The 25490-nt window shown below is 44.0% G+C and overlaps 1 protein-coding gene across 1 annotated transcript; it reads right to left on the bottom strand.

The window, feature by feature from the left end:
* Nucleotides 1-5445: 5445 nt before the first annotated feature.
* On the bottom strand, nucleotides 5446-19198 carry wnt3a (wingless-type MMTV integration site family, member 3A). Its single transcript, XM_040172257.2, has 4 exons — nucleotides 18687-19198; nucleotides 13528-13769; nucleotides 8279-8544; nucleotides 5446-8179 (listed from the first exon to the last, which is right to left on the bottom strand). Exons 1-4 carry the CDS (start codon nucleotides 18797-18799, stop codon nucleotides 7700-7702), a joined length of 1101 nt encoding a protein of 366 aa, XP_040028191.2. The 5' UTR covers nucleotides 18800-19198; the 3' UTR covers nucleotides 5446-7699.
* Nucleotides 19199-25490: the final 6292 nt, after the last annotated feature.

Here is a 25490-nt window from a genome sequence, read left to right as displayed (position 1 = left end):
TTGAACGAGACCAGAAAACATTATGACAGTTTGGACAATTGATCATTTCTTCTCAACATCACGATATTTGATGTACTTCTGGTGAGTTACTATAGACATTTAACATACAAGCTGTGTTATCAACCTCATCACATCATGGGTCATTCGTTTTGATGTGGAGGGCTTATTTGTTTGTGTGTGTGTGTGTGTGATTAGTGTGTGTTTGACTCGACGGCGCACCTGTCTGCCTTGAGGCTGGAAATGCTGCAGCCTCTCATTTCTGGCTCGACCTCGTGTGGTAATGCATTAGAGGGCTTGTCATTGTACTTTATTGAAGGCCTCTGACAAGCTATTTGACACCCTTGACAGGGTCAGAGGTGTCAACCTGCTCAGACTGACAGGGAGATGGACACACAAGGGCACGGGCCAATTAGGTTGCTACCCGAGTCAATTGCAGGCTGAAGCCCAAGGGCACTTTGTAGATCCGCCAATAAAGGCCGGATGTAGTCCCGTTTGATGCGTGGACCGAAAGCAGCAAAAGTGTATTATCACTTTTTAGCATTCAAACCACACTATCTCTGCATTTTGTATTTGCGTGTGTGAAAAACACATTTTATTACGTATCAACATTAAAAGTAAACGCGGGAAACAAACAGAGAAAATGGTTGAGGATCCAAATAAAGAGATAATTAGGACATTATGTCAGAATCATTTTAAATATTATAGCTGCAGTAAAAGGAGAACCATGAGATTTTAAGAACCACAAAACGGCAAACAATTTAAGTGAAGCTGCACAGGATGGAAATAATGGCACAATGAATTCTAAGGTCTCAAATCCTTGTTAAGACCCTCCATCTTTCAAACTAAACTGGATCACACCAAGAATCTCCTAACCCTTTATCCGGTTTAGATCCTCTAATCCCTCGGCCATTTTCCATTCTTTCCCCTTTTCTCATTTCAAATGGCGACTGTTGGGTTGTCCGGCGTTGGAACGTTGAGAATTTGTCCTGTGAGTGAAAGGAAAGTAACTATATTGAAGAAAGGAGGAACAGCTTGACAGAGCCGAGAAAGCTACGGGTCTCTTTAAGTCCCATAATGAGATGTTTTCTCTGCTTCGAGCTTGTATTGACATGGAGACTAATGATTTCCCCAAAGTAATAGATTGGGAGCGTAATGCGCTGGGGTGGGAAAGACAACACAAAGTGATTTAATTTGAAGAGTAGCCAAGATACTCAGTGCCTCTCTTTATATGCAATGTGAAGAGCCTTTATGACATCATTTCTGTGGAGCAGACGCACGCAGAAGCGGCATTGCAGAGTTTGCATCCACCTTCGTAACGAATACGAATCTATTGAGGAATAAATTTAGAAGCAAACATGTCGCTCTTGATCACTAACGGATATATTTACCAAAGGAACAAACTTATATTTATTCAAACGCTGCAAAAGATTTAAAAAAACAAAAAACAAAACAGGACTTCAATGAAAGTTTCCTGCGGACCAAGACCTTCCAATTAGGTACTAATGTTATCTGTATTAACCCTTCGCCCCATCCCTGACTGAGCTTTATTTGGGGAAGGGCAAGGGGGTTGGGGTTGCCTCAATAAAAGCAGCACTAAAAAGCAATTACAGTGTTGTGAAGAATGGGACTTGTCAGTAATTTGCTGTCTAAAACCGTGGAGATTGCAGGTCTGGGGCCGATTGGAATTCTGAGCCTGGAGTGCAGTGTGGGAAAAGCAGTGGGAAGGCAAGCACCACCCTTTGTGAGGTAATTACTGGAACTACCAGAGGCCAGCGCCAGTCCCTGCTAATGATAACCCCGCTCCTCTCCCCCGCTAGTCACCTTGTAATTGATACACCCGATCTCTCTCACTCAGGACATGTCCGCAATAATGCCGATGAATCTGTGCGGGCATCAGATCTTCCCATCCACCCACACTAAGGGGATGATTTTCCAACCATTAAGAATGGAACTTCCTCCCCCCCAAAAAAGCATATGCAAACAAACACAAGTCTGTCAATACAGAGATTACGGTAAGATTTTATCAAAGCATTTACCGTGTGATGTGTGATTTGCACATTTGCACACAAACAAATGGACAAATGTCCATTTGTTTGTGTGATGACGGGTTACGGGTGTGTGTTTCTGCTGGTATGGAAAGATGGATTGAAATATAATAAGAGAAGCTGAATAAAGGAATACGCTGCACAATAATCGTAAGAATAAGTTATTAGATGCATCAACTAAAAAAGACTGTGATAAATAAAAAATAAAACTGTAAGACAGTAATATTTATGAAATCAATGTTTGTGTTGACGTGAAAAACATATGGTCAGATCTAATTTTCCTCCACTTTCATGTTTTCTTTGAAGGTTTTGTTATAAAATGATGATTTCAGTGACATTCATTAATGTTGCCAGTTAACTGAGGCTGACTGTGTGCCGGCTCCAATAGTTCAAATCCATATTTGATGTCAGGCCAGAACCTACTGTAAAATATTGACAAAATATCAGAGCTGTAAATACCACGGTTATTTGAATTGTTTCAAACCTGCAGGAGTACTATAAATATGAAGTGGGACCCCACCGGGGAGATGACAGACAGTGAGAATCGGTATTAGTAAAAATGATGGAAACTGCTTCTGGAAGCTCATAAATGCTCATCCTACCTGCTGAACCGCTTGGAGCTGCGAAGAGGTGAAGAGGTGACTAATGAGTGATCACGTCTGCCTCCTCCTCCCCACTACAACTCGGGCCTCCATTGATCTGCAGGATGACCCCTTGTCAACCTTCAGGCTTGCAAAGCAGCACCACCAGCACCAGCAGACCACATCATACAGCGACATACCTGAGGACAAAAACTCTGCGTCTGAGCAGCCAGCGTGCTGATGAGACGTGCACACGTGCACGTGCAAACGCACTGTGCAGACTGTGTAGCTCAGTAGTTTGTCTCCCTTATCACCTCCTCCCCCCCCGCCCCCTCCTCCCCTTGTTATCTCCTCCAGTTTGACTAATGTTCCTGGTGTAAGTACAGGGGTGGCAAAATTCCTTTGTTGGTTTCAACAATACAAACAGACACTTCAAAAGGGGATACGGCTGCTTTACAGGTGCCACGTCTCTTCTGATGATCGCCACCCTCTTTAGAAACCCTGCAGTCAACCAATCATCCTCATTCATGACAGGTGACGTACTTCACACGTTACCCTCCCCGGCTGTAAAAGAGAAAATGTAATGCCATGATTCCTGCAGATGTTAAGAGGTTTTCCACTCAGCCATCAGAGAATGGTTGGCTTGGTGTGCAGAGAGCGATCTGTGGAAGAGTATTCTATCTGTTTACTGTATCTCTAACGTTTATTCAGAAGTGGCGAAAAAGTGATTCACATTGTGTGATAAACAACACATTTGTGGATCTTAAGTTAGAATTTAGCGGCCGACGTGTTGGATAAAGGTGTGAGTGCTGTCAGGAGCTATTTATTCAGAAAGTAAAAGTGAGAAATATCACTTACAAGCCATGTAAAAAAGACAAAATAAAGCCATTTTTGAGGGTATTTTGCAATATTTTAATCACAACCCTGAACCCTAACCAGAAGCACAGACAGACTTCAAAAGATTGTCTTCAAAGTCGGTTCCATAATGAAATGCCCACACGCTGCACTTCTCCTCTGTAGTTCAGTTTTGGCCCATCACCTTTAGTGTGTGTGAGGCTTTAAACAAGAACAGCTTTGTGAATCACATTCTTGAAGGTTACACTCCGAGCTGTACTGTATTAAAGCAGCTGAGTCTGTCTGATACATCCACCTTTTGACAAAAACTTTTAAATCATCTGTGCACAGACACAACCTCGGATTAAACGCATCGTGGAATCCCCGGCTGCTTTGCCTTGGTTTTCTGTTCACAACATCAAAAGGTCCTCAGAAAGAGTGAAACAGAAAGCCTGCAGCCGAGGTGTGACGCCCCCGGGAGTATTTGCATGGTGTCATTTGAGTGCGTGGGCCTGAGCGCCGCTGCACTGTATATGTCCCTTACTTCTGCCCCACGACAACGCGGCTTTATTGAAATGCACGGGGCGGCGTCTCGAGAATGTCAGGGTGAAACTCGGGACGTAAAAAAAAAAAAAAAAAGGCGACTGATTGCAATTAGGCCCATTGTCTCCCATTTATATGGTTATTAGGCGGTGCCTCTTGCAGTCTGGTGGCGTCAAAGTTCTCACAGTCAGGGTGCCACCTCACTCACTGGGGCCACCGCAGCCGCCTGTGGCAACTATCTGCTAACAAGGTTCCTCTCACGTTGGTGACAAAGCTGCTAGGTGGGTCTGCTCTGAAGGGAAGGGCCTATTTCCTTCTGCCGAAAGACAGCGTCGCTGGAGGGCCGGAGCTTCTGTCCGTCCTGTGATCTGTTTCATGTTTTGCACTTGTTTACTCCCATTCAAATGGTGTGAGAAGTGTCAAAGGTCGAGGTGTGGAATGAGCCGCCGACAGCCTCCCCGGTCACTAAAACCAAACCTGAACCTGGCCGGCTCCCAGGAGTTCATATACAACGGGGTGTTCAATGAGCCTTTATTCGTTTCCCATCATGAGGCGGGATTTAAATGCCATAGCATTTTTACCAACGTCCGGGAGAATGAGTGCACCCGAGTAATGAGTTTTCGGTAGGACAAACTGTGAAAGACGGCTTAAAATATAGTCGATGTGGGGGTGGGCACGCCATTGAATCCACATGAATGAGAACGGAAGGGTATCACTTTTTTTTTCCGGTGCTTCCACCCCGGAGGGGGTGTGTATCAATCTTTCTGCGAGATAATGGGGTTAGATAGCAGTGAGACCCGGCCTCTGGTGGTGACATTGTTGAACGGGCTCAAAGACTATCGGGGGTCCGGCGGCTCAGCCGTAGCACCGGTGGGCTCTATTCACATCACGCCCCTAATCTATCTTGAGATCGGGTCTTTCTCTCGAACAAAGCTCCACCTATTTCTTAACTCGCATCGCTGACATTTTTTTTCTGTGGTATTATTGTTTCTTTAAAAAAGCACGGCTGGCCTCTGCAGTCTATCAGAAAAATCTAATTATCACGCCAGCTTTATTATCTTTTTTTCTTCCTATGCTGATATCCGTAGCCCGTGTTCGGCCTGAATCTAATATTCCTAATGACCGGCTGTGATTCTTCTGTGCTAGCTGTGGGCTCACCTGCAGGATTGTCACCGCAAAGAGTTCTAACTTTGTTTGACCCGTCACAAGAGCGCCGTTCATTCTTCTGTTTTTATAAGTACTAGTTTGATCTGAAGGCCTATTTTGAAGAAAATGTTTGATACATAAAAGTTTACACCGTATTGCATGACAGATCGATGTGCTACTTTCATATTCATGTGGTTTTGGTGCCCTGGTGCTTTTTTTTTTGTCACTCGGGATTCAGAGAAAATGCGGAAAATAATTTATCGAACGGTAAGTACAGTCATAGACGATAGAACACCTTCGGTTGTTTATGTTGCTTTATTTTGGTGTTACAGAGTTAACTTGATAAATCTACTACAGGCTGTGAGACAAACGATACCTGTGTGCAGTCAGTGAAAAAACAGATGAGGTAAAAATGCTACAGCGTTACAATTCACAACACTGTTTAAAAAAATGTGTTTCTGCAAATATATACTTTTACTCACTAATATGTACATAGCAGGAAATAAATAATTATAAAAAAACATCCAATTTTAGAAATCTATAAAAACACAAAAACTAATTTGTACAAAACTTTGGATTTAAGACGTAACAAAAAATTAGAACGTAAGCAAATCGTCCACAAAAACAGTCAATCACACATAAAGTGAACCGTAATAAATGCAAGTTAAAAGTTGTTGTAATGGTTGCTGTGTGATTTATTGAAGATGACTTAAGAAACTGGTCATTGCTGCTCGTTGATGTTTGCCGTCAGGTTGAAAGGGGATTACGGGCGAGAAATGACTTTAGTCCCACTATAGATGCCTGAGACATTACATTGGCTGTAAACAACAATTCCTCAGTGACTTTACACACTCTTTATCGTCAGGGCAACTCAGGGAAAAGGCCCATTCACCTTTTCATCAACATTTTGTGACATTTTCTCAGATTTCAGCAGTTTTTCACTTTCCAGATAAATAAACACAGTGTTGAACTTTTACTCAAATTAAGAGAGGGCAACATTAATAATTTTGCCCCGATGTTTAGCATGACTACAAAACGACAGGAAACTAAAAATAACATAAACTCTATTTTGGTCTATTTGGTTAAAATGGGATTTACGCTATGCAAGAATTAGTCAAAACTTCACATTTTTTTTCAAACTACATATAAGCAATTTCTTTCACAGAAAGAATCAATTCATGCAAGAATATACATAGAAGAACACAAGTGGACAAAATCGTACCGAATGAAAGGACCTAAAGCCGCAAACTTACACAAACACACAAATATTATATTTACTTAGCAGCGTTAAAATAAGGGAAGTATCGATAGTTTCAGTGATGCTGCTTTTTGTTTAGTTTGGGGAACCAGAGGCCACAGCTGAGAATCGTCTCCTGCACAAGTTTTGGTCAACATTTAATCACAACTGGGAATTACACCGCGTTATTCAGAGCTGATATGACACACCTTAGTTTACAGCTCTTTAACCATTTGTTATTTTGCATTTTACGACGTTGAACAGAATTGAGCTTGAATATCGTAATAGAGAAGTTTGTTTAATTGAAACAAAAATATAGTGTGAATATCCCTTTTATAAATAACGGTTTTCCCCATACCCAGTCACATGAGACATTAGTAATACTGATAAGAACAAGGAGAACATGCCTCATATTTCTCAACGGGACACAAGTGCTGACCTTTTAGAGTCATCTGCAGCTCTGTAAGCACCGCCCACTTAGAGGAGGGGCTTTCATTTCTGGTCTTTGGTCGTCACTTCGATGTTGTTCAAAGCATTGTTACTCTCGCTTTTTCAAGAAATGTGCAGACTGTGTGTATTTTTGTTTTGCCGATGTTGAGTTGATGTGGCTCGTGTCTACTCTCGAGCTAAAATGAGTTATTTAAAGCCGATATTAACTCGCTAGGAATTGTAAACACATTGCAACATAATAACTACATTCACTCAGGTGCAAGTGCATTCTTACCCAAACAAAAGTACACAATAGCAACATAAAGAACCTCATTCACGCAGCAATGTTAGTTTTCCAGGTATACACAAACATACTTAAAACATTGAGGATGAGAATGCATGCTGTTGAGTGTCTGATCTTGTAAATTGCTCATAAATGTCGTGACTTTTTCTGCATCGGCAGTGCTGGACTATTCTCAACAGAAAAAAACTTACTACTTAAAACACAAAAAACAAAACAAAACAAAAAGAAATCACCAATATGGCGTTTGACAATTAGCCGACAGTACTTTCCTACAGAAAAAAAAAAAATCTTTCGTCATCGCCAGAGAGATCAACACTGTTGTCATCATTACCATATGTGTGGTTTGTGTGGATTCGGCTTTGTGATGTCAACACCTGCTGCCTTGATCAAAGCAGAGACGGGGCTCTTTTTTATCATTGCAGCACCAAACACAAAGGCCATCAAGTCTGCCACTGGAGTCCACCGACAGGTCAGGCCACCTTTGCAGTCTCTCGCGTCTTGGAGACGAGCTGCTGTATTCGTTCTGCTGCCGAATCAAGTCTTAACATTTTGCGGGAAAAAGGCGAGGGGCCGTATGTCCTCATTTGCAGGTGTGCACGTCGTAGTCTCTCACACATTCCTGACAGCTGACGTAGCAGCACCAGTGGAAAATGCAGTGGCACTTCTCCTTTCTCTTCTCAGTCCTGGTGTTGTGTCCCCGGCCGCAACAGAGGAGGTCACACCCGTCTATGCCGTGGGAGGTCAGGTTGCAGACGCGATCGCGGGTTCCAAAGGAGCCGGTCACAGGGTTGGGGTCACAGAAATTGGGGGAGCTTTCGTAGTAAACCAGGTCGCGATCCGTGGGCGGTTTGAAGTAGTTGTACTTGGGTCTCAGGGTCTCCACCCATCCGCGGGACTCCTTATGTTTCTCCACCACCATCTCTGACGCGCTGTCGTATTTATCCTTCATGTAGTCGCCAATCACTCGGAAGTCGGGCTGAGACCACCAGCACGTCTTGACCTCGCAGCTACCCGACAACCCGTGGCACTTACACTTCAGGAACATGTTGTCATTGAGGGACTAAGAGCAAAGGGGGGGAAGGAAGCGCGTTGATGAAAAAGACGAACAGCTACAATGCAATGAGTAAAAAAAAAAAAGATCTTTTTTGAGGGCGCTCACCATTCTTCCTGCCTCGTTGTTCTGGCGGTTCATGGCCGAGCGCGCGTCCGGGCGGTTCTCCCTCGCGTCGGCAAACTCACGGGACACGCTGCTGCCGAACTCCACGTCCTCGCTGCAGCCACCCCACTTCCAGCCCTCGCCGGGGGGGCCCTTGTGGCGCGTGTCACAACCGCAGATGGTGGCTGAGCCCTCGCCGCAGGCGCGGGTCACGGCGAATGCCACTCCCGCCGAGGCAATGGCGTGAACAAAGGCCGACTCTCGCGTGGCTGGAAGAGGGAGAGAAGTTCAGATGAGACGCTTGGAAGGCCGGATCCCGCGGCGCGTTGTCCCGGGGAGGATGTGCTCCCAATGCTATTTTCAGAATTTAATTTAATTAAAACGCTGCGGCTGTAATCGCGAGGGAATGCATGTCGCTGCTTGTGATGGATATCTCCCTGACCCAGGTCTTGTGTGATTGTACAAGCAAATCTTTTTTTAACCCAAGCCGACGCGATAACATCAAACAAACGGCACATAACTGTAGAGTTGGCTGCACGTAGTTGCATCTACCAAGGTGTGTGTTCAGACATCAATCATCCTGTCTGTGAGTGAGGCCAGCAAGGCCTCTGTACCTGTGTCTAACATAGCTAACTGATGACTCACAGGGATCAGCATCTTCTGGAGAGATGAGAGGAAGAGACGGGCCTGACAGGCCTATAATTAAGGGACTCAATTAAGCTTTTGAAAGGTTAGGAAACTGCCTCAGACTTTAGGGACAAATAACTCACACAGCATGGAGACGGGGCCGCATTGTCCAGAAAAGCAATCCCGAACAGCATTTCACAACTAGAGAAGATGAGACCCTTTGAGCGCTCCAGCATTCCCTGCTTCAACAGAACTCAAACTAATAGGGGGTTTTGCCTTGATTATATCCACTTGTTTGGTCTTGCACAATCACAAGAGATGGAGAGCACAAGATGAATGAAATAGAAACACCAGGAGTAAATATGAGTTTACACAGAGTAAAGAAATCGACAGCGGGTCTGGGATCAAACAGTGACATTTGTGATTGCATGTTGCCGTGCACGTGAGAGACAGACGAAGTGGCGGTGGCATGCTTATTTTAAAAACTAAAACGACAGAGGGAAAGAAAAAAAATGAAGAAAGGAGGAGTATAAAGCTAAAGGCGGCGGGAGCTCCTCCCTTACAGCAGGTTCCAACCAGTTTGTGGACTAAAGGGCATTAGGAACAATGATGCAAGAGAAAAGACCTACTGGCATCCTCCACCACAAGGCTGCCACCACCCACCTCATGCCGCTGTTATATACCTACGAGGTCACTAATGTTCACAATACATCTGAGCCTCCGGCTCTCCTGGCTACGTCCCGCTGACATCTCCCACAGATTGTTTCACTTGCATATTGTAATATTGTTTTTGCAGTCGAGGAAGATGAGGGATGTAGGATGTTGAGCTTGAGGAAGCTGCATGGGGATACATTTCATATCAACGTGCCTCATCTAAAACCGACACAGATTAAGGGACATGTTTTTACCTTCAGGGCAACAAGTGAGTGGAGGAGCAAGATCTAAGATCTAATATTTTTTTACATACAAGATTGTATGATTTGCATTGAAATATATGGCTCAATTGAACGCTTCGCGCAATGTTTCTCGTTTGTTGTGAAAAGTGAAAAGTGTGAAGAAATGTGGACCAGAAAAGGCATGATATCATCATTAGATACATAAAACAAAGGCTATGTGGATGTAAAGGTATAAAGCATTTAAGCATATAAGTCTCTTTGCCAAGCAATGATACTACTTTCCACAAAACTCCTAAACTCTTGGGGACTGTTCATATCACTGCAAACCTCCTTTTCAGTCGACCAAGTGTCTTGTTTTCATTCCGACCAACGGCTGAAGAGGCTTTCAACGTGCATACACAGCACACAGATGGTTTACGAGCCTCCATATACACTTCAACACCCCAATGTGAACCGTGTGCCAATTTGAAGGCCTATTTTGAACCTGGTGTGCTGTTGAAGCCTTTTCCCTTTGTATTAAAACGCCAACATATGTTGTTTTTGGAATATCTAGGGAATATATACACCTATAATAACCCTAACCCCAACAGGAAAACCCCTCTCTTACATTAGCTCCTTAGGTTCTCCGGATTTTACGACCAATTTATGGTATTCCGGGACACTATTCTTTGACAATGCTCCTCCAGCGAACCTTGCCAGACCCCAGCAGGCCAAGTGGTCCCTACAACCTGCTGGGGGGTTGAATCCCCTATTGTGCTGCCACTGTCACGCTGTGTTAGTCCCACAATGGCTCCCGATATTTTATATGAAATTTCCCCTGGCCAGTGATTAGTGGGGTCCAAGTTAAGTCATAGCAACAGAGAACTATGCATTGGCCGGACCCCGCTTGTCGGCAGACGGGGAAATCCCCATTCAAATGGTTTAATAAAACAATCTAAAGGGCGTGTGAATGGGGAAAAGCACTTTCTCTCCTGCTTAATCTCATGGTGGCGAAGATATTGTGCTCTGAGCAGTGCCCAGCGGGGAGCGGGGCTAAGGTCCCCCCATCAACTCCATTTACCACACCCCTTCTTTCTTTCTTGCCCAGAGTTAATGATATACCGGTGTGCTGGTTTCCCTCCCCCAGCATGCTGAGACATACGTCTCACGAGAAGCGCAGACCTCTCAGCTCATCCTAAATAGTTACACTTTCTCATCCTCAGGTCAGAGGTCGTAACCCACATCACCTGACCTTTTCCCAGTTAGGGTTAGTTGGGACTTAATGATTTAGGTCAATTTATTCTGTGGATTTCGTTACATACAGAATGCAGGCGAGGACACCGACAGGGAATGAAAAGGTCAGATAAGGCAGAGCTCCAAAAGTGAGAAACTTTGCAACACGTTACAAATGCTTTATACATTAAGTAACAGGACTTTACAGAAGACTTCACCTGAGTGTAATGGTTTCAAGTAGAATAGCGAGGGTGCATGTCTCTACCTGTGTGGGTGGTAACACCTGCAAAAATTGAGACTGTCCACCTTTTCTAAAAAAGTTGCCCTCCCTAATTCCATCATATGAATCACAAACTGGCTACAACCATGATAGTTGGTAGGTGTTCTGTAAACACAAAGAATGCAGGAATTCTCTCTGGGATCGGCTCCACGGACTAACAACACCTGCAGAGCTTTCTGTCACCCTTCATCACAGGCGGATTCCAGCGGTGCATGTTTTGACACTTTAGTTAATGTAAATTAATGAGTGCTGACGCAGACGTAGCCTGCAGGCAGGGCTCGTGGTTTGGGGTGTGGAGTGAGAGGCAAACGTAGAGAGAGAGAGAGAGAGAGAGAGAGAGAGAGAATCAGGCCATGTGGAAGGGGGAGACATCCACGTAGAAGAAGCATGTGGTCATTTTAAAAGGCAACTCTTTCATGTTTTGGTGTGTGAGGTTGGGAATAGGTATGTGTGACAATGTACATTTAGATGGAAAAGTGTTTGTGTGTGGTCAAGTCATACGTGACTACATTTGTCATGATTATGTTAATGCATTCGACTTGAAAGGAGGTTGAGTAAGTGATCAAAGGCAGAAAAATGTCTCTTCTGTTCTTTTGAACTGTAGTCTTCACTTTCAATTCACAGGATTGTCCCCTCTCCTTAAAGGGTCCATGTCTTATATTCTTCTAGTATTTATCCACTGCTTAATCCACCTATGTAAAACAAACCGCTCATGTCCTCAGTGAAGGTGAGGAGGACAGTGATGGGCTAACTGATAGGAACTAAGCCCCCGAAGCTCATAAAGGCGCCTGCTCTTTCCTTTCAGCTTCGGCCCCCAAAAAGGCAGGAGGAAACCGACACACAACAGTCTGAAACGCAGACAAACAGACACCAGTGAGGACAATGGCCCTGTTGCACAGACAAACACCAGCATCAATCAAATCCAATGAAATGGAAGCTCTCTCCTACTAAGCCCTATCAAAGGCCCGTGAGCCCCTGAGTCACTCTCATTGGCCTCTGACAAAGGCACTTAATCCAGCCACTTTGACCTCTCACATTATTAAGGGCCTCAGTGACCTTAATCCAATCAAAATGATTTACTAAAGCCCGGTAGCTGCCTCCTCTTTCCACCCAGTACCCCTGCAATTAAGGGGCTGGGAGGGGAGAGATGTGGTAGCATTTTGCACCACAAAAGGGCTCGGATTGAGAACCCCTATCGTTAGCCACCTACTTGAGCCCAAGCCTCTTCCATCAACTGGCTCAGGAGTTTATTAAAAGCAATTGCCCCAACTAACCTCCAACCCCCTGTGCTTGCATCAATCTTCTGTAAACTAGGTGACAGGTTAAGATCCCTGACCCTCAACTCCTGTGTTTAGCCTTCATTCTCAATTTTGAAGCTTGTAACTCATCTCAGAGTTAGCGAGAAGCAACGCAGAGGACAAACAAAAGGAAAAGCACAAAAAATAAACCTCCCGGGGCACAATATTGTAGAAATGACTGGAAACAGGACGAACCGCTAGAAGGCTCCGTAAGGTAACAAAATGTGGCTGCACAGGGGGGGGGATTTCTAAGGGCTGATCCCGTAAGTAGACCAGAATTTACATTTACTTTAAAATCCTAACACATCAATCTAATCTAGGGAAAAACATTTTTTGAAAAATTCCAGTTCTAGTCCTTTGCGAGGCCGTTCAAAGCAGAACAATCACAGGGGATTCCCTCCTAAAGAAAACTCCAACATGACAGAACTCACAGGTCTTACTTGTGTGCATCATTTCATGCACAGAGGCTGCTCTTGTTCAGTCCAAAGTCTATTTAAACAAGGATTTGTGTGAGCATAATGAATGATGCACGAAGGGAGAGCAGCTTTTCTAACGCAAATATACGACAGACATAATATGGAGTTGTAAATGGGAGAGTCGCTTCATATTTAGTTGTTATCTATATTCCTGATAGCCTCTTTCTTCATTTCAATTCTACCAGTTTATGGGCGAATTATGGGGCACGATTGCACCACCCGGTTTGGAAAAGGGGAGATTTGGTCATTAGCTTTCTCTGCTAGTCCCATATGAACCAAGTAAACGTGCCAAATGAAAATGGCAGGAATCTTTTGGTGGTGAGTTGAAACATGAACGTTGTGTTTGAGATACACCCACATATTCTATGTGTGAAAAAAAAAAACACAGCACTTATGCACTTCGATGAAGTAACTGCATGGCTTTCTTAAAGTCCAGATCGATGTCATGGCTGCGTGTCTTTACCTTTATCTAACACCGGCCCAAAAATGGCCAAGTTGTCGTTGAGCGTGGTGCAGTTCCAGCGCCGCCCTCTGAACTGGTGCTGGCACTCCTGGATGCCGATCTTCACCCCCTCGGCCACGCTGGGCATGATTTCCACGTAGTTCCGGCAGAATCGCAGCTGCTTGGGCACCAGACCCGGGATGCTGCCGCAGAGGATTGGTTGAGTGCCCAGTGACGAGTACTGGTGGCCCACCGCTAGTGACCTGTACAGGGAGATGAGGAAGTCACAGCGTCAGTGCGTTTTCATTACCTTTACCTATCCAATCGACGTCTCTGAAGTGCTAATACTAATTCCCCTCCCTGGGTGCAGTGTAATTTTACGTCTGAGTTTGATTGTGTGTTTTTTTTTTATTTGCCGCGTCAGATGCTACCATTAGGGGTCCGTCTCTTATCCCTCCAACTACCCTCTGTGCAGACACCTGGCCTTTGTGTGCATTGAAATTGCAGCCCTGCTCCGCAGAAGCAGCCGATGTTTCTGTTCAAGATGAAAGTCCACAATGCATCTGGAGGTCTTCATAGAAGCTGACAACTTGGGAAACTACACCTTGTTATTAACTGTCCGCACACTTAACAGGCCTTCGTCTTAGGGTAATAAGAGTGCAAAACCTACATTGAAGCTTCAGAGAGTGTATTAAGTGTAACACAGCCCCCCCTCCCCCCCCCCTCCCTTTCCTTTGAGGAAGGTATTCTTGGATACAACAAGTGCAAACTTGGTTCACTGATTACATCTCTCTGTCTGGTTGCCTTTATTGCTTTCTCCCTGTCTTTCTTTTCCATGTCCTCTCAATTAGGACATTTAGTAACTGGTAATCATAGAAATGCGATATCCATTGTGTCGTTGTATAGGATGTCATGTTGCCAATTTTAAGAACAATTTGGCCTTTCTGCACTTTTTTGCGTTTCCACGTCAAAGAGCCTTATTAGATCATTTGTTTGATGTTAACGAAAGGAGCATTACATGTTTAATTATACTATATAAATTATAGTTTGTTTTGCCAAAATGGCATAACCTCCTGACCTGAGCTGCTCAGTTTTTACTGAATTGTCACCAAAATCAATGTTTTAATTTCTTTATTATCAGTTGCAGAGTTCCTACTATCTTTAGCAAGTGGTCTGCAGAGTAGCGACGAGCTAGCTCGTTAGCTCGTTAGCTATCCAGACAAGTTCACGGTTTCCCTCGACTTTCTATTGGCAGCAAGAATCTGCCGAATAATCAATAACAGCTGGCAGCTGTTGCAGAAACGCATGAGCCAGAGTCAGTGTGCCGTCTTTTGCTGCTCATTTAGCTCTCTATCTGTTGACCCGTTCACCGCTGTTCGGGGACTAATTGCTGATCAACAAGATTATGAAAACTCCTGACACTGGCCTCAGGCTGCTTCCTTTAAGAGCTCACAGCCCAAGAAAAGATTTGCCCAGCCAACTGACCCCTGGCCGACAGCTTTCTGCAGGCAGCAAAACGCGTTGACCTTGAGTACTTCAATTCTGACGGAAAATGTAAAGACTGATTTTAATCCATTTTCAATTCCCCCGAATTTAATGGTGCTGGTTTTTAAGGTGTGTGCAAGCCCCCCCCGATGACAGGTGAGTGAACCGACGTTTTTTTCCCCCCGAGCAAATGAGCGAGTTATGTGTCACACCGGCTTTCTTCACAGAATTTCTCTCCCGACTTTTACAGACCATACCGACCTCGTTAATCATAAATGAGATATTAAGTAAGCAAGCTACGGCAAGTTGAAAACGACTCCTGAGGAAATCGTATTTGTCTGCAGTTTGTCTGCAGCAATCATCAGTAAACAAGGACACAATCACGCGGTGACCTCTGGTTGGCCCTCGTCGGTCCAGGCCCCCCCCCACCCCCCCGGAGCACATCTCTCCCAGCAGAAACGCAGAGTCCACATCCCCAAACTGGTGCAGACGTTAGCGTTGCTGCTAATACGCACAACAAAAACGGGTACAATGTGAGACGTTTGCTAAGTATGAAGGGGGATGAAGGAAGGCCTTCAGGCCGGCCTTCTAGTCCCCTCCCCGCCTGTTCTCGGACCTCCTCTGCTTTCTGTTCCTCCAAAGGGAAACATGTTGAGGCCCTCAGGTTTCCCTGGCAGTTAAATCAACTTCACCGTTGACAAAGATTTTCGCATTGTCTGACGGATCTCCGAAAAGAGTGTGGAATCGGGGTCATGGTAGGAGTTTGCTGTTGAGTCTCCAGTGTTTCTTTTTACTCATCAGGATCCACCTCTGAGGTTTCTTCTAATGTCAAGTCAAGTCATTTTATTTTGTATAGCCCAGAATCGCAAATTACAAATTTGCCTCAGAGGGCTTTACAGTCTGTACACATACGACATCCTCTGCCCCGAAACCCACCATCGGCACAGGAAAAACTCCCCAAAAAATGAAAAAACCCTTACAAGAGGGAAAAAAAGGGAAGAAACCTTAGGGAGAACGTCAGAGGAGGGATCCCACTCCCGGGATGGACAGACTACAATGGATGCCATGTGTACAGAATGAACAATGTATAATACATGCAATTCCTATGACAGAAATGATTCAAGTAATTGTGAGTAGTAAGCCAGGCGCACAGCAGGACCACTGCAGAGGCAACCACCATCAGATAGAACCACCATCCACAGAATCCTGTGGGGAGGGAGAGCACAGAGATTTTAGGAGAGGGTAATGTCGGTTTATGAGTAAAGTAATATTATTAATATCTAAAATAATGATGATGATGATGATGATGATGGCAGCAGCAGGCGTCAGCATGGCCACGGTAGGTGTCAGGACCAGGGTCCCGAAGGAACCACGATCTATGGACCTGATAGGGGCGAAAGCACAAAAAAAACTCCCGGAAAGAAGCTGAATTAGTCATGTGCATTAATAAAACTTGAATTATGGTAGAACGAGAGCGTGAGAGAGGAGCTCGGTGTGTCCTAAGAATTCCCCCGGCATTCTAAGCCTATAGCAGCTTAACTAAGGGCTGGTCCGGACTAACCTGAGCCAGCCCTAACTATAGGCAGAATCAAAGAGGAACGTTTTAAGTTTTACAGCCATGTCCAACAAAACCACCATGAGACAATATGCTTTGGTTACTCCGTATTTTGGTGTCTTCGCGTCCACCTCGGTTGGGACGGGAGACAACACACGGCACGATGCTGGTCGATTCGCTGATGTTGTTCAGGCGTTTGTTTCCACTGAAAGCTGTTGCAAATAAATACTTAAGCAAAGCACAAATCGTATAAAGTTCTTGCCTCGGTACAGACTTTCCCCCCGTCTCATCCAAGTGTATCCAACACGGTTTTAATGCATATTTCAGCAAGCCCAAGCAGGGCACCTTAGAATTACCACTTTACTTGTGGGCCCCGAGGCCTTGGAGCTGACTTTGACATCAAGAGAATATGTTTGGGAAAAGGAATGTGCGGCAAGCTTTCACCTCCAGGTATTTATCTTCTAAGGTGGGGTGGACTGGGGAAGGGGGCGGCGGGCGCAGCGCAGGCTATGTCATGGCAGGTCGAGTAGAGACAGACGGGAACCTGTCTTGGTGCGTATCCCTCATCCCCGTCGAGAGGCTGAGTGCGATACGGCGCCGATGGCCGCTTGAAGGAAAGTTTCCGCAAAGTCTGTCAGCAAAACATCGCAGGTCGTTTTTTTTCCAAGGCAACGAAAGCGCTCGGATCTGAAGCGGACCAGGCCTCCGCATTTGCACCAAGACTGGTTTCATTTGTAACTTCAGACAGTTTGCACTGCATTGGTAGGAGTGATAGAGCAAACAGGCTACCGCCATGTTTACTCTTTTGCTTCTGTAGCTCGACTCTTTGTAGCAATCGCTTTAATTAATTGAAATCGAATCACTTGCAGAGATGAAACATGGCACAGCACACCACGGCTCAAAAGAAGTAAACTGAAGGACAAATGAAGAACGATGCTCATGTGATAAAGCACCAAAATAATAAACCAAGCCAAGTTGGGAGAGCATCTACTTTGCACTCACTTTGAGAAGGACGACTTTACTGATTTGGGTCATTTTTCCCACCCACCGTTTTATCAGGATTTCCTTCCAGCTGTGCGTGTAATTAGTTTCTCATCAATATTACCACCAGGAGGCCCATTAGGGGAAGCAAAACCAAAGATGGAACCTTTCATTTATTTTATTTTAATAAAAAAGGTATTTAACAGTTAGTTTGGTGCCGTTAGCTGGTGGAAAAAGCATGAAAAGTGTGCAACTACAAGATCTTGTACAAGAAGTATTGAGGACATTTATGCAAAGAAAGTAATGTTAAAAGAATAATGCTAGTTAGAGACATTTGTCCGATCCTTAAAAATCTGGAATAAAGAAGCATTACTAAACAATCTCATTATAGGGACTCTGTGCATCCGTTTTGTTTATAAAAAGAATGACATACGTAAAGTTAGAAATCTGAGATATACAACACATTCTGCATTATCACACTTTGAACTAAGGAAAGATTATTCAGCTAATGTTGTGTTCAAGTTTCCCACAACTGATAATACAATATAGTTGATTCTACTTCAAATGTTACGATGTGCTCCCCATTATTGGGAAAGATAACACCGATTACATAAAGATTAGACCGTCTATATACAGAATTTGACATCAGTCTTCACGGTAAATCTCTGAGCATATTTCCTATTTATTCATTTATTCTTAGACCTCATACACACACTACTGCACACGCGCACGCAAACGTTGCACCTGCTGCAGGCGGAATATAGAAACAAAATACTCCAGGTCAGTTTGCATCGTTGGTCCTGCAAATGTCGCTGTCCAGAGCATTAAAAAATAAACGTACAATTTGGATAGATTTTGTTTTTTTGTTTTTTTGTTTCCTGCACAGCTGAACGTTTGAAATTTCAGAATTAAAAGCGTCACTTTCTAACCTCAGAATTACTCCTCATCCTTCCACCTCAACCAATACTCGCGTCAAACGTCTGTGAACTACTTCGCCCTCCGTGCAGCTAAATGCTGCTGTCAGAAACGAAACGAAGAAGTATACAACCACTCACAAACGGACGCACAACGGCTCCGTGGACACACAACAACAACAACAACAACAACAACAACAACAACAACACCACTCATTCGTGGACGTAATGGAAATCAAACTTACCACCAGATGGGATAACTCGCCATGACATGCGAGAGCCCGAAGAGCAGCAGGAAACATCCGAGGCGTATCATCCTTAAAGTTTGGCTAAACCGTCTCCAGGAGAAAGCCTCCATGCGCGCTCATGTGCGCACGGAGATTGGAACGCGAAATTAGGGGGGAAATAAGAAAAAAAAAACGATTCCGCTCTAATGGATTTTTTAAATTCTTATTCCCCCGGAAAAAAAACAAAACACTGAGGGATAATCGATCTTTCGCGACTACTCGTGGCAGAACTCGGGAGCCAAATATTAAAAGTTAAAAGCCTGCTTGCTTTTTTTTTTTTCTTTTTTTTTTTTTAGGACCCAATCAGCAGGTATCGCCAAAGGGGGAATTGTGATGATATGTTCCCTCCGTCGCCTCCTCAAGCAGCTCCAACTCAAGACAACGCAACGAGCTGATTTTAAGACGTGTTTTAGCGCTCATTGGGAATCGGTGGCATTAGCATGCAGCGTGTGTGATATATAATGTTGTTTAAAGGAGAGAGGGAGGGTCTGGGGGGGCTTTTAAATAGACATCGGGACCCCTGTGGATCGCGTAGCTATAACAACCTGTCCGGATTTCACTCCCTGGCTTGAAGCTTCTAAAATGCAGAAATAAATATGTGTGAATTGCTTTAGACCGTTATTAGGGCTCTCCAGCCCTTTAGTCGTGCCTGTTTTTCAATGAATGAATGAATGACAAGTTGAGAAGAACTGAAAATTTAAACCAGACTAAATTGTTGAGCCGCTCTAAAGAAAAGTGTCCTAAAAAATGTGGCCATATTTATTTATTCTTTAATGTATGTAACACAATGTAAAACATTTGGTTTGCCGTCACCACAGCAATAAACAATCTACCGAGATTGCAAAATGGCAAATAATCACCGATGTTAATAATCCTGTCATCGTTCAAATTAGACGCATCCCGAGGTGAGGGCAGAAAGGGCACATTGGGGGCAATAATTAAGGACAGTTCCCCCCCTCACGTGGTATCTGCGGAAGTGTGATGTTCTTTAGAGATGCCTTCACGATGAGTTGCCAGACAGTTCAGGCCTATTATAACGAACGTAGTGGATAAACTGTAATGCAGCACTGAGTTTAATAGGCAGCAGAGTGTCTGGTTCCCTTTTGTCTGATAGATGCTCGGAGAGGAGGTGTGTTCTTTTAAAGGCACTGGTGCTGACTTGAAGATTAAATACACCGTCGTGTAACATTTGTGACCAATGAGCTGAACAAAAAGCCAATTTCTAGTAATTCAACTCAGTAAGTTGTGACCATTTTGCGTAAAACGGAACCTTTTAACAGTTATTTTCTATATATTTTTTAATTTACTGGGTGTTTTTTGTCTTGTACACAATAATAATTATACAAATAATGATAATAGCTTTAATTCTCACATTTTTTTTCAAGACTAAAGTGCACAAAAGGACTGAAAAGAATATTAATGAATTTACAGAGAATAAAATGAAAACAGGAACCCTTTTGATTGAAATAGCTATAATTGAAATATTTAACTTTTTCTGGTTCAACTTTTTGCATTTAATTCACCAGTTAGAACAAATTCAAAGATGATCATCGAGATGGTTCTGCAACGGTGACAAAGGTAAAAAAAAATATTTTTTTCTGTAATTTCTCAAAAGTGTTCACATACTTAACTTTTTTTCCTTGGAGGAGGAACATAAAATGGCTAAAGATGTTAGTGCCATCCAGTGGAGATTATTGCCCATTGCAACCTTGACAAAGCATGCCACCAAATGTCCTGATTTTCATATTCAGTGGTGGCAACTATAAGTATATTATCATTATATTATTATATATTATATATAAATCATTAATGTGTTTCAATTTCAAAGTACTGGTTGTGTTGAGTATGCCCGTTTTCTGCTGCGTTAGCTTCAACTTCACCGCATTTCACAGGGAAATGTTGTAAGTTTTGCAAGAGAACATACATTTGACATACATTTGTTAGTAGTTCGTTTGCAGATTTTACATAGAAAAGCAAGACACATAGTATCAAAAGCCTCCCAGATTAGCTACAGCATTAATGTGCTGCTTGGTTTCAAAAACAGCAGCCCCATAATAGGGCCGGATGTGCACAATGAGTGCTACTGATGAACACGTGTTGTTGGATGTTGCCATGAATGCTTCTCATTAATTATTATATTTTGTTATCATTATTTCAGACATTGTCACTAAATGACTAAACTCAGAGAGAACAACTGAGGGACACAGCGGGGTCGGAGGGTTTTCGCAGCTGCAGAAAAGGGAAATATGGAGGTTAAAGAGCAGCTACGAACCGGGTCTTTTTTTCTCCCCAGTAGCTGTCAGCACTTGCACAGAGGCCAAGACTTCGAGGGTGTTAAATGCATGTCAAAAATGTGATGCCTGTTCATATGCCTACTGACTCTAGACCATTGAGTGCAACCGGAGATTAAATATGTGCTAAAATGTATGTGAAACATGTTCAACTTCTACATACCATTAAAAGAAATCAATCAAATGAGGGTTTTTACGAGGTGGTAAAGCCGCCAGGCTTTAGACTGGTTCATGTTCATTTGATCTCCATCAACACGTTTCCCACCACGCTGTCCACCCATCCAGATTTCCCCCCGAGTAGACAGAAGCACATCACGGCACCTCTGTGCGCCCAGAGGTGACCTCACCGCCCCGATGAGGTCATTTAGCAGGGGGCCGTCAGCAGCGAGTAATGTCCGACGGGCGAGTTTTGTCATCGCTCTGCATCACAGGCCTCAGTCAGACTCCGGCCGTTTGACAGAAAACAGCTACACCAACATCACGCAATACACAAATATTGAACTTATCACAGTTTCATTACTTCAGACTTTCCCATGAATATTTTCTGTGATTCTACCGATGCTTGTTGGTGTGTATTTAATATGGAGAGGAATTTGATTTGAATTGCAGCTTTTGCACGTGTCAAATTAAGATTTCTGTCGTGTGCAAAAGTGACAGCACCACTAGATGTCAGCATTGTCATGGAATGACGATTAACTTTGTTACTGTTGAATTATAAACAGAAAGATACTCAATGGCAAGGAAAGCACCGTCAAATGATGAGGCAATTCAAACTATCAGGATAAGAACAAGAGGTGAAAACAGTAAAATCGATATAAGACCCAAATGAATACGTTCTATTCACAAACAATTAAAAATGCGTATTCAATATTGAAACAATTGCAAAAGATGTATTTGAAAACCGTTTTTCTACCTGCTTCAGCCCCACATTGAGGCCGACTCCTGTTGTTCTGATTAGATAGAAAAGGGAGCTTGTGAATAAAAGTTTTCAGTTTTTAATTCTGTTTACTTCAAGAAATCACAAAAAAATAGAATCAGGAACATAGATTGCCAAAATATTTCAGACATACAAGGAAATGGAAATCTCTCACATTATACTTTCAATCTAGTTTACTCTGTTGTGCTCGGTGACGTTTTGCTGCGTTGCACCTCCTGAAGCTGTAACACACCCCTCAAGCTCACACCTGGAAATAACTCATCACTGGTACTTCTGGGTCGCTCTGCAAACAAAGCAAAGGGTCCGTCTGTCCTTTGACTTTATCTTCAGGATGCGCATTAGCTCAGGCGTTGACGGCCGTATCTCGTCTGAGTGTGTACAGGGTGTAAAAAGGCCTCCGATAAGACAAACCATGGGACGCAACGTTCAAATCGTAATGTGAACCGTGTCTGTTGCCTCTGAGGTCCCATTTATTGCTTTAGTTAGCTACAGATTATTGGCACATTAAATGAGTGGTTTTATGAGTATGAAAACATCAGATCTCCACCCGGCTGAGACGGGTTCGATAATGGACTTGAACATCCAGTTAAACTCAAAAGGGTCGACTGCAACGAAACAGATGCCGGTTTCGTTTTATTAAATTAACGTGATGGAGTCACAACTAATATCTGAGGATGAGAAGCGAGTAGGTGCACCGTCAGGCGTAAATTCATTCGGTCTGGTCTCTCCTCGGGGGGACACGGACAGCCGCGTTAGCGCTGAGGTCACGCATTAAAACAGGCGTCATGAAACTCCAGAGGCCGGGAAACATGAAGAGGCAACGCAGCTTTATTTACAGGAACAGCCCAGTGTGTCATATCAGGGCGCAGCGTTTACCCTCAACTGCTGAGGCTCCATATCTCCACCTCCCTTTAGTCTCTTGGTCTCCTCCAGGTCTTTCCCACACAACGAGACTTTCCTTCGGGTCACCCGAGGTCGCAATCAGCTGAGAGAGAGAGAGAGAGGCCGCGTCAGGCTGCAGCTGCTCAGCTCGACTCTGTCTTGTTTCATTAACGCTAAGCAAAGCAGATCATGCCATTCCATCAACACCACCTGCGGGCCGGAGAGCACCACCCAATTCACCGCACGTCTACCGTATCGCCTTTTCCTCGTACAGGAACCTGTACTTTCCTGGCCCGGGGGCCTCGTCCACACGTCACTACTCTCGCCGTTGAGACTGTGCTGTGTCACTGTGGATGCTCTCTCCAGCGAGACGAGGAAAAGGCTGGATGAACGGCTCGGTTTGTGCCGGCGAATAGAAAGTTGCCGTTACGACAAACACCGTAAAAAGCGGCGCGTTGAACTGGGTTGCCGGGGAAACCAAGGAGCCGATGGCATCATGCAGCTTTGGCAATGAAAAACCGCGGTTTGATATTAATGTGATAAGAATGTTAGGGGGATGATGAAAAGGACCATGTTTCCTCCCGCAGTTACACAGCAGCAGCAACAGCTTCCATGTGCCTACTTAAGCACTTTGGAGAACGGACAAGCCGCCACACGCTCACGTACAATTTGGCTCGAGTGTGTCATAACACTTCACTAGAAAATGTGCGTGGACCACAGGTAACACGCCACAAATGAAGCCCCGGGATTAAGTTCCACCGTGGAGCTTTTTGATAGCGAGCTGCTGCTTTAAACTGCAGCTACTGTCTTGGTTTACGCACTGGCGGTAATTCTGTGGTGCTCTGGCGCCGAGGGCCCCCTTTTAAAAAAAAGGAATCTTTTCAGAATTCAGTTAATTATTGTTGGGAATTGCTCGTCCTTTAACCTAATTCATAATCTGTTCATTAGCTATTTGTTTTCTCTCAGGAATGCAATCATGCCCGCACAGGAGGTCGACGGCACTTTTAACTCGGGATTAAAAAAAAACAACGGCTACACCTCTGCGGCCCTCGAGGACGGACTTTTTCAGAACCCTGAGAACTTCTGCACACGGTGCACCCGACGCCTGAAACAGCAGAGTGGCGCAGACGCACCGTCAGCCTCCAAACCTAAGCCACAAATTATGTCTGGTACACGGAGGAGATCATGTGGCCCTGCAGCGGAGTAGGGGTGGTGAGAACGAGGAGTTTGGCGGTAACTGGGTTGGGATTGGACGGATACGATTTACATTCCTCTCCAGGGATGTGATATCAAGACAAGGTCAGACCAAGGCTAATACATAAGACTCTGAGGACAGGGAGAAGGAATCCAACCTTTGCTTTTAACTCAAAATGACTTTTTTATGTTGAATATAATACCATATTTTATGGTTATGTATAATTTCGACTCCCATTATATTAACTATCTACATCTTTCTGGATCTCTTTATTTGACTGATAAATACGGACGTTCGGCCAACGCCTCACACACAGTTTGGACTTTTTAAAATTCTATACATTGAAATACATTTAATGGATTTCAGGAGATCTTTTGCAGGAGTTCCCTTAAAGGAAATACCTCAACATCCCATAACACATTCCATCTCATTTGAACCGACACACTAACCTCAATGCCCAGAAGAACCTCCACTAACACCAGAGGATGAATTACATTCTCTAGTTGAACCTGGATTTGAAACAAAGTTGACTTCTTTTTTTTTACGGTGAGAGAAAATGTTGTCATGGATACGTGACGGGACATTCCCATCACGTATCCATGACAACATGTTCACATGCAACCATAATGTTCATATCCGAAATGCATCATCGCGGCTTCTGTGAGGTAGTTTCTCCAGAGGCAGAGACGGGATTAGTGTCCGTTACCAAACACATTTCTGCTACCACCCAAAACACTTCAGAACCGAGGTTCAACCCTCACAGGAGCCCTGCTTAAAACAACAAAAGTAACGCAGGCTTTTGTCCTCTTGGCCATGTTCCCTCCACACCAGAATGAAACCGGCTTTGTAATCTCGGTTGCCGGGTCTGAGGAGAGGGGGGGGGGGGTTGGGGTGTTTTAAGAAGGGTGTGGGAATCAATTATCCCACTCAAGAGACATGCAGGACCAGTGGGTATTGCTCGGGATTAGTGTCCGTTCATGTACTGACAAACCCTCCTGCTGATCTCCTTAAAACCAGGTGTTATCAAGCAGCACGGCCCTCACTGGGGGCCTTCAGGCTTTTGAATAACTGCCCTTCAGGAAAGGCTGACAGGCTTATAATGTTGAAAAAGAGCACATTCCTGCACTTTCATGTGCTCACCTGTGTGAATTGTGCAAATGATATCGAGCATGAGCTGAAAGTGAAATCATGCAAACAACAAACTCATGGAACTTTCAACTGATTTAACCAATCGTACAAGTGTCTCATCATCATTTGTGTAAAAGATTAGGCAGGATTTTAGCAAATAACTTTAACTAAGCATAACTTTTTGCTGCTGACATTTTAGTGAATATTCTCTTCAATTAACTTAATTCAGGCATCAATGAATTCATTCATATTATTCAACAACCAAAGGAATACTAAACATCTGGCTCAAGTGCACTTTGACGTGGGCTGAGAAGTTTCGCACCCTGGTT

The sequence above is a fragment of the Gasterosteus aculeatus genome, chromosome 3 (assembly GCF_964276395.1).
Source record: "Gasterosteus aculeatus chromosome 3, fGasAcu3.hap1.1, whole genome shotgun sequence".
Lineage (NCBI taxonomy): Eukaryota > Metazoa > Chordata > Actinopteri > Perciformes > Gasterosteidae > Gasterosteus > Gasterosteus aculeatus.
Note: the sequence above shows the minus strand (reverse complement) of the source record. Positions and strands in the feature narration are given on the sequence as shown.